This window comes from Vollenhovia emeryi, unplaced genomic scaffold (genome assembly GCF_000949405.1).
Source record: "Vollenhovia emeryi isolate VEMERY1.0 unplaced genomic scaffold, V.emery_V1.0 DF939158.1, whole genome shotgun sequence".
Classification (NCBI taxonomy): Eukaryota; Metazoa; Arthropoda; class Insecta; order Hymenoptera; family Formicidae; genus Vollenhovia; species Vollenhovia emeryi.
In genome coordinates this window covers 94,684-104,957 of record NW_011967208.1, presented here as the reverse complement: position 1 = coordinate 104,957, position 10,274 = coordinate 94,684, and the positions used below count along the sequence as shown (strand labels likewise).

The following is a 10,274-nucleotide window of genomic DNA, read 5'->3' as shown; positions in this document are numbered from 1 at the left end:
AGTTTCTAATAAGGAGTGGGACATCAATAGGCTTCCTATTAATAAATTCAATTTGTTAAACTAACTGTTAAATTGTGTTAAATTACATAGTCATTAAAAGTATATTTAGGTTATTGAGGTTTAGCCATGATCCAGGCAACTCGCTCTCGCGAGGTATCGGCTCGCCTTTTATACTAATACAGGACGATTTTTACTTACGAGAAAGACTAACGCGCGGTCGCCACGTCGCGGTAGTATGTGGTACTAGTGCTATCTATTCAGGAGGGAATCAGGCGTACCGGATCAGGCACATGTCTATATTCCGCGTATATCCCATGCACATACGAGAAATAACGTACTACTAAAATATTATTCGAATGTTCTCAGTTTATCCTGTATTATCACAGAACATTCAGTATGAGTACAGAATATTCGAATGATATCATGTGCTGTGTGGGATAAGCAGAGAATTTACTAATTACCCACACAGCACAGAAAGATTGCAGGAAGATTGCAGAAATGTTATATTGCAAGATTGCAATATTGCAGCAACGTTGCGCAACATTGCTGCAACGTTTCTGGAGGATTGCAGCAACGTTAAAATGTCCGCCCTCAGAGAGATTGCGGTGCAACATTATAGCAATGTTGCGGTGCAATATTTTTAGAATAATTTGTTGTTGTTGTACATAAGCAGAGAATTTACTAATTTACTACATATACATCCGGGCTTTTTTCAACGCATAGCAAGCTATTGCGAAGCAACCTAAGGAGATTATGTTGCTTCGTAATAGATGGAGATTGCGAGCAACACCGCGCTGATCAAGTACTTAATAATTCGCGCATTATTGGTATCAACGAAAATAACATTATAAAATTCTCGTAATTAGAAAAATTTTTTTAATAGAAAATATAGTATTTTCATTATTGTTGAAACATTGCGGCAATATTGCTATTGAAAACTTGCAATTTTATATCCCTGCAATGTCTCTGCAAGATTGCACCGCAATCTGCAAGATTGCAACGTTTCTGCAATGTAATTGCAACCATCTGTGCTGTATGGGCGTTATCGCGATTAATTTGTTATTCAAAGTACACGTCGAATCGCGTTATCGTTAACAAAAGCTGATGATGATGATATTAATAATAATGGCGGCTAATAATAACGATAATAATAATGAGGACCCGCGAGAGCGGTAATAAATTGTTGGCAGACCTAAAATACATGTGTCGTTTCGGGAAAAAAATGTTTCGTATATGTGATTAGATGTAAATTACGTTTGTTCCAAATTACGCCTGTTCCATTCTTCTTCTCGTATGATCTCCGTTCGCGCATACGTACATCTGTAAGAAAAATAATCGAAGGAATAACTAAGAAATTAGAAGAATAACTTGTGCACCGTTTCTTCTGCAATAAAAAGTAATAATAGTAATTAGACTGCACGGTAGTCTACATAATCTAAAGTGTCTAATTAAATTTTATACGCATAGTACATTTTATATGTACAATTAGAGAAATATGAACAATTTTTTTCTTATTTTCTCGAACTTTACTGTTTTTGTGAGAAAAAATAATGCAAAAATTATTCTTTTAATTGTACTTTTATTCCACTCTCTATTATTTTTCTTGCGTAACGTTCTATACGAACAGAGATTACACAAGAGAAAAAAACATATATTATACGAAAATTGATTTCCCGAGTGTATATTTAATGACACATTAAAATATCACATCGCAGTGACATGCGTTTCGTAGCTTTAAATAGAAATCGATTATTATCGTACCGAGGATACAGTATACGCACGTATCTACGAAACGTATGTGTATAATATTCGATATTTAATATGTGTACACGTATATGTGAGCTAATAGTTGAAATTTTAACTCAATTTCCATGAGACTGTTGGTTTTTAATATTTCGTGCACGGTTTAAAATTATATATGTAATTATGTTTCATTTCATGTGAATTAAAAGAGAACAAAGAGAAGAATTTTCTATTATTTATGTGTGTATAATGTTATATTCTAATACTTCGTCGATTTTTACGAATTGTAATTTTCGCGGTTCAAAAATCGTAAGCTAAAAATTCTAGAAACTCTTGGAAAACTCAAAATTCGATTTTGCCGATTATATGTTTTCCTGCTATCTTTTCCACCTGCATTAACTTAAAATTATTTTTGTGATGCGTAAAAAATGATAACATGAGATGATTTTTTATTGAAATCGTCCAATATAAACGTGAACGTATTATAAAACGTTTATTCAATACTCGATGACATAACATTTGCAAATCATTCGATTGTACTGCGTTTTATACTTTCCCAAGGAGAACAAAAGAGTCAGGATGACGTCTATTTGATGTCATATTGACCAAACATCGACATCATCCTGACTTTTTGTTCTCCTCGGGTTATTGCATTGACATATGGCTTACACTTTGAAATACTGTATAGGTTATCTTTATTATTTCTTCCATGCGTATTTTCAATATCAATCCGTGCTACGTAACACAATTTTTTTTCTTATACCAAGTCGCAAGGCTAGGAAAGTTCAAGTTTTGCAGTTAGTTCTAATAAGAAACTCAATTATACCGTTTTTTTCTATCTTTATTTTGCTTCTAACGCAGATTACCTAACTTTATTATATGCAAAATGTTTCGCTGCACACTCTGGGTAAAAGTGAGAACAATATTTTAGATTTACAAATCTATATTACGCATATGTATTATAATTTCATTATGAACAATGGACTATATGTGTATATTATAATTTTGTCACGGATAATTTATAGCCTTGCGTCATGATGGATCAGTTTATTCTACAAATTAATGTATAACTTTTTTTCATTATATCCTTTATTATTCATCATACATTACGCTGGACGTTTTCTTCGCGATAAAGTTGCTCCGCGATATATGTAGCAAGTTGTCCTTACTACATAACTTAGAACAACTTCCTCTATAGTATGTATCTATCTCGTTCGTGCAGGAAGTTATTCTAAGTTATGCAGATCACAAAGTGATCGTCTTTGCCGCTGTAAATTGAAAGGGCCGGAAGCGATCAAGTGTACACTGATGGAACCTAATACCTTTCTATCAAAAGAAGTAATAGCGGCTATCGATTGTGATTTCGCGGCATCGAAATGGAATACCGTAATATTTAACATTCGCTTTCCATTCGGGATTACCTTCTCTATTTTATTTTATATGCATTTCAATTGTATATTAATATACGCGTCTTAACAACGAAGCGAAGTGTGCAGAAACTACAATAATTCGTTAATAAAAATAGCAAAGCCACATCTGTGACTAAAAGTTATAGCACTTTTCAAGTTCTTAAACATTCTTCATTCTTTACTTTTAATGTCACATGGAAAGCGGGGAGGGGGGGGGAAGAAGAAAAGAAAAAGTGACAAATTATAAGCATCAGTTTTCTTGTATTCACCGTACTTTCGATTATATTACGTAAAAATTGTGACCTTTATTGCTGTAAAAAAAATAGAAAACGCACAATAAGTTCCTTATGAAATCTCCAGAGAATTTCCCTTGTGTTCAGCATTTTCATCCACCATTATACATTTTTACATGTCTCTTCGCACTTGGGCCTACTCTTGAAATTGTTTTCGTTTGCGCCACAGCCAGTGTATATGAATCGTTCGCATTGTCCTGTCGCTGGATTGTACGCATATCTCGTTATATACGCTCTGCAAGTACCCCCTTCCACGGGCAACTGACAAACTGTGAAACAAATGCGGAGTTTCTTTAAATTATGCACAGCGAAATCCCTCTGCCAACATTCTTATCGTGATTTACGGGGTTGGATTTAATAGTTTCAACTTTTCCCCGTTGAACGTAAGTTCGCAGGACATGCGTTTTAACAAAATTCATAATTAACGTATACAGGGTGAATTTTATTTCGCGTCCCAGTCGTCTACCATGCCAGATGGATTACCCGTACGGAAAAAACACTCAAGCTTTGAGTGTTAACATTCGATTGTCCGAATTTGCTCTTAAATTTGGACGTAAATATTTAAATCTCGGTGTTTACGTCCAAATTTGAGAGTAAATTCGGACAATCGAGTGCCAACACTCAAAACTTGAGTGTTCTTTCCGCAAGGGTGTCAACTGCAACTGCAGCCAACTCTGGAAAAAATAGAAAAAATTGTTATATATGTTTCAATCGTGTAACATCTAATTAAATCCCTCAAGATACAACTAGATATTACATGATTGAAACACATATTATGAGATTTTCCATCTTTTCCCGGGTTGGCTACAATCTCGATCAGTAATCCCCATCTCTCGTGGTAAAAGACTGGGGCATGAAATAAAATTCACCCCGTACAGCCAATATAATAGAAAAAAACGCTACATTCAGTATGTACAAAGGAGAGTGCTTACGTTCTGGTCGATCGGCTAAGACCTCACACGTTAATACGCTGACAAAAACGAACAGAAGTAACAAACGTGGCTTAAGATCCATCTTCACGTGCGTATCGTGTATTTTGACTTCTCGAGCGGAAAACTCGTGGCTGACAATCGGCGCGCACTAACTGAAAGGTTGTACACAACGTATCAATATATTGCTCCTTTTACATAAACCGCGCGATTTACGCGAGAGAGGGAATTATCTCTACCGCGAATAAGTTATAAAATTTCAATCTTGTTTGTGCGACGAGCTTTTTGAGCAGATAGCGCAGTGCATCCTGCGTAAAATCGATGGCATTTTTACGCCGTGCCGTCAGTCAGCGGTTTATCATTTTTCTGCGCACTGTAAGAGCAACAGCTCCGATAACGGGAGTGTGAGTAAATATTCAATGTGACGATAAACAGCAGCCGGCAGCTGTAACCGTATGGAAATGAGCGTCAATCGCAGAATTAGTTGCACGTGCCGATCTCATTCGTCTGAGAACCGACGCGTCGCTCACGGCTCGTTTCCGTCACGGTCAGACGCAGCCCAATTGCCCGGCGTAATTTGTGTATTATAACTGCAGATACAAGCATACCGATGACTTTTACACTCCGCATCTTGACAAGAGAAATCGTGTTTTCTACTATTTATCTAAGGCCCGTATTTATAGACGCGTTTCTGTCGAAGAACTCGGTTAAAACCAGTTTTACGATACGATATGGTTCAACAGATAGACACGGTTCAACGGACAGAGTCAATTTGATATTTCTGACATGTTCGTCACGTTTATAATCGATTCAAGTGAGAAACTCAGATGATATTTGCCTTGAGATACGATCTAAGTTCGGTTTCTCGCAGTTTAATAATCGAAAACAACGCGCGTCGGCATGTTGAAAGTTTCTGTATTTCGGATCAGCTGAGAAGACCTGCGTGCACTGAGAGACACATTTTGTCGAATGACACGAAATAATTTGACTGAAACATTTTGTTGGCTAAACATGTAATTTCGTTGTATAAAACGAAAAATATGTTTAAGATTTCAATTCTCAATCGACCTCAGCCGGCCGCATTTATTAAATACGCCTTCAAAACGTTTCGATCTTTGGTTTAGGTCTTTCTCAAGTGAGATCTAGGAGTAAATGTCTTACATATATATTTTACATGAGAAGTATCGCAGAAAGTTTGTCGGTCTACCTTGTTACGGGGTTTGTCAAATGAAATTACAGCCACAATTTGGCCAACGGTGTTCAGAAAGAAGAGCCACTTCGCTAACGTCCGGAGTCGATGATCGTAAGACAAAGACTGGTTAGTTATTTTCATTATTAAGAGGTCGAGTAACAAACATACACATATAAGAAAAACACACCAAGACGGTCAGAGATGTTTTTAGACCAAGCTAATAACTTTGTCATGTACCGAATTAAGATTGTCCGTGTCGGTTTTTAAGTCGATAGTGTTCTTGGTTTTCTTCATGAGAAACATTTCAGCTATATCTCCCTTTTCTTCGTGTGCTACAATTTCAGGGGTTGACCAATCAAAGTCGCGTCCGGTTTCTGTGCGATGTTCGCTGACCACGGAGTGGTTGTCAGGGGGGATGTTTTTTGATGTTGTCTCGTGTTCTTTGATACGTGTAGTTAGGTGTCGTTTGGTTTGACCTATGTACGGAGCCTCACAATTTTTGCAGTTAATTTTACAGTTTGTTACCCGACCTGTGAATATAAAAATAACTGACCAGTCTTTGTCTTACAATCATCGACTCCGTACATTAGTGAAGCGGCTCTAATTTTTCAACACCGTTCGCCAAATTGTGGCTGTAATTTCATTTGACAAACTCCGTAACAAGGTAGACCGACAATCTTTCTGCGATACTGTACAATTCGTTTATACTTCACACGTAAATTATATGTAAGACATTCACATAGATCTCACTTGAAATGGACCTGAACCAAAGGTCGAAACGTTGTAAAGGCGTATTTAATAAATGTGGCCGGCTGAGGTCGATTGAGAATTGAAATTTTATTTATATCAATACTGGCAATCTGATGAAATATACCCTTTGAAAAATATGTCGCTAAAATAAAATTTTATGGTTGAGATAACAAATTCGTCCATCTCATCGCGTCCTCAATAATTGTGTTTGTTGCGTGAACTAAATCGTTTAGTTGAATGTTGTAAAAGTATTCTGCGCATGTTCACTCAACAAAATTTGTGTGTTGTGTAACAAAATTTTCCAGCTAAATTGTTTTGTTGTATCAAAGATTTGCTCATATCCAAACAAGAAATTCAGTTGAGTCAACTGAATCTTGTTTCATTCAACAAAATGGGTCTCTCAGCGATATATCACTCGTAAACGTAATCGAGAAGACAGCTCGCGTTTTAATGTTCTAAATGGAATCTCCACGTTTCACATATTTTAATCCGCGTCGAACACTTTCCCGAATAAAAATCGACATCTCGTTTGCGCGAGCGAACAAGTTATTTGCGATCGACTGCGAACAGACAGACTTCCCTCGGTCGATGTCTCCGCTCGCGTATTAATCGCTCTGAGCGCCGCAATGGGCATCGAAGTCCCTCGCGAGACAGCGCGCGGACGAGGGACGGGCCTCTTATCCTGCCTCCTCGGATTTAGGTGTCACGCCGTAAAATCCAAGCGACAGGTTCATTTCGCGGGCGGCATCGATTAAATGCGCCGGTTATCGGGAGGTTTACGAAATTAGTTTGCCGCAAACTCCGGGGCGGGTGTCAGGTAGCTCACCGGTAACTTCCGCCGCCACGACTACGTAGCAGTTTCTCCCCCGCTGCCTCCCCTCCGGCTCTTACGAGGGGGTGCGATACTATCGCGTATATTATCCTATCTCGCGCGCGAAAGCGTCATTCTCGACGTATTAAGCATCACGTGTACGAGTCTCTCTTCCGGATGCGACGTCTGGCTGTTTAAGGCCTGCGTCCACGATGAATAGCTGCAAGTTGATTGGCTACGCATTTCTCGGAATTAGAACTTGAATCAAGTGCATCGTGGACACAGGTCTTTACGCACGGCGCGTACCTTAAGGCCTGTATCCACGATGCCTAGAATTTGGTCCAAGTTCTAGTTCTAAGAAATATGTAGCTAAGCAACTTGCAGCTTTTATGGAGTAGCTACAAGTTGAGTGGCTGCACATTTCTCAAGACACGCGCCGTGCGTAAAGACCTGCGTCCACGATGCCACTTGGTTCGAGTTCCAGTTCCGAGAAATGTGCATAGCCAATCGACTTGCGGCTATTCCATAAAAGCTTGGACCAAGTCTAGCATCGTGGACGCAGGCCTTAATAAGACGCAAGCGCTACCACGGTCTTGAGAGCGCTCAGACTTAATTGGTGAAATTTACAACATTTTGCAAAAGTACCTCACACGGTTTAATTTACACAAGTATCGCGTTGAATTTTCGAGCAAGTACATTGAGGAATCGCTATAAAAGTACGCGCCGAGTCGAAAATCCGCCCTCGATACAGATTGATCCGAGCGATCCATCTCCGCCGGGAGAACGGTGATTTACATATAACAAGGCACCGCCAATGATTGCCCGTGGAATACATTAACCCGCGCGCGCACGGCGCGTCAGCGCGGCCGACGATCGCACGAAGCATTCTTAAACACTCCTTAAACGTGTACTAGAGTAACGCGTGAATTATGTAAGAACGGCGATGAGAAAATATGAGGGAGCCCGCGGCCAATAAGTGCTCGCGATAAATTTCGAGGAATATTTCGTGGTTTCTTCTTTCTTACCCTCGCGTGCCGGTTGGAATTTATCGAGCGGCAGGCCGGTCCCTGAGATATTGCGCCGATATCGCCGGAAACGCCAGTTTCTAACGGTTGATAAAAGTCCTGCGGTTGATTAAAGTGCAAAATCAATGAATCGTATCTTCTTTTCAAGGTCCCCTCAACGGGACTGTTGACCTTTTTAACTGAGTTTGGAGGGCGGTTATTGAAGTTTTGTCGAATGTTCTTTTTTAATTAATGCACACGGAAAGAATTTTCTCTTAAACTTCACCCTGAAAATCATGTAATCGTGGGACAACGTGGCATTCAAAAACTCTCATAAAATTCTTCAAAATGCCAGGATTACGTGATTTTCAGGGTAAATTTTGAGAAAGAAATTCTCTCCATGCACGCTAGGTTATCGAGTCTTTTCAAACTTCGTACACGAGACTTACATATCCCAGTGATCATGAAGGGGTTAATAGACATTTCACTAAAAGGGATTCCTATTACAGAAATAATACGCCGACGTTAAACATTCCTGTAAATGTATGTTTCTTTAACTTTACTTTGTTAATCTCTCGTCTGTCGTTCAAGTTACGGGATATCCAATTGTCGCGCTTGCAACGGCTTTTAATTGTCTCGCTCCGTGGCCTCGGACCTACCTACGTATATGAAATATATAGCGGAATACGAGCCTCGAGCCATCGGCGCACACATGAGCGATACTATCCCCGATCTTCCTCGAGTAACAAGCCGCGCCATTTTTCCGCCTACATACGGAGAGCTCCCGTCTCTATCTTTCGCCTTTTTCCTGCGCGAGGGCACCCTTCCTCTTTTGCAATCAGCCGCTATAAAGCGAGACCCTCGCGTTACAGCCTCCCGTACCCAAACCGTTCTCCGGCCGTACCGCCCGCGCTGTACCACTTATCGATACTGGCTTCGGGCGTTCGGCGTTGCTGAACCCTAGTGCCTGTTACGTCCGGTGCCCCGGCTCTTTGTTCGACCGTTATCGTTAAGGAACGAACGAAAAGCACCGGCAACAACGGCGGCAAGAGGACGGGCAGCCACCGGCCGTGCGCTGCTCTCAAAAGCCGTTCTCGCTTACGTAAGATTCGTAAGCCTCGAGGAATTCGGCGTCCGTTCCGATTTCTAATCGCTGGCATATTAATGCACAGCCTGCGATTTGCATACAATCGGGGCGCCTACAACGAGCGCGGAAGACCGGCGAGTCATTACCTGCTTCTTGAACAATTAATGGTCACGACCCCGTGCGAACGATTTGCTCGAATTCGCGAAGGCAAGTCTGACTAAATGATGTTCGTTTCAAAGTCGCGAATTACTTCACGCGCTCGTTGTAGATTTGTGCGATTGAAAGTGTATCGTTTTTTTCATTTTCGACCGAAGATTGACACAGTTTTCAATAAAACACGAATACTGGAATTCAGAATACGAAGAAATCTTGTAGATATACACTGACCGTCGCGATCTTCGGTGAGCGTAGCTTCAAAATGTTTTAAGATGTTTGTTTTAACCCTACACTGAAAAAAATTTCTGGTTGAATATGGACGAATCAGATAATTCCTTTAGGATTTACCAGAATTCCTCTAATCCTACAGAAATTCTGGTAAATCCTAAAGGAATTCTGGTAAATCCTAAAGGAATTATCTGATTCGTCCATATTCAACCAGAAATTTTTTTCAGTGTAGAACCCGACACGTGGGTAAAATTTACCCAGACCAACTTTTCGAACATTACCGCTCTGAAAATATGAGGAGTTGGCAGTACTATACTAGGGCCAAAATTAGTTAACTAATTCCTTTGTTGGAAGGCATAACTCAGCTGTTTTCTCACCTAACCGTTTTCGACAGGGAAGACAGCAAAATTTCGTTCGGGTAAATTTTACCCATGTTTAGGGTTTACGTTGGAAAATTCATTTTTAATTTTTTCTTGTTTGTAATAGATTTATATCTTTCTTTCTAGTTTTTATTGAAAACTTGGTTGCTGATGTATGATAAATATGCTTTAGAGGTTATAATTGTATCAAATAAGTATATTTATTATATATAACATATATTATGCAATAGAATTGAAATTATTTATAAATAACAAATAATACGTAATAATACATTTTCTTATAATAAAACAA

General features: G+C 39.4%; 1 protein-coding gene across 3 annotated transcripts in view; it reads right to left on the bottom strand.

The window, feature by feature from the left end:
* Positions 1–3,393: 3,393 nt before the first annotated feature.
* LOC105564899 (kunitz-type serine protease inhibitor-like) overlaps positions 3,394–10,274 on the bottom strand; it is a 9,013-nt gene continuing 2,132 nt past the window's right edge. The window contains exons 1-3 of one of the 3 annotated variants that reach the window (XM_012017663.1): positions 8,153–8,251; positions 4,378–4,529; positions 3,394–3,714 (exon numbers count right to left, since the gene is read on the bottom strand). In XM_012017663.1, the coding sequence (XP_011873053.1) occupies positions 3,548–3,714; positions 4,378–4,459 (249 nt within the window). In that variant the 5' untranslated portion in view covers positions 4,460–4,529; positions 8,153–8,251 and the 3' untranslated portion in view covers positions 3,394–3,547. Of the gene's footprint in view, positions 3,715–4,377; positions 4,577–8,152; positions 8,252–8,790; positions 8,977–10,274 lie in introns of those variants that run through there. The other 2 variants (XM_012017661.1, XM_012017662.1) reach the window with 2 other exon arrangements.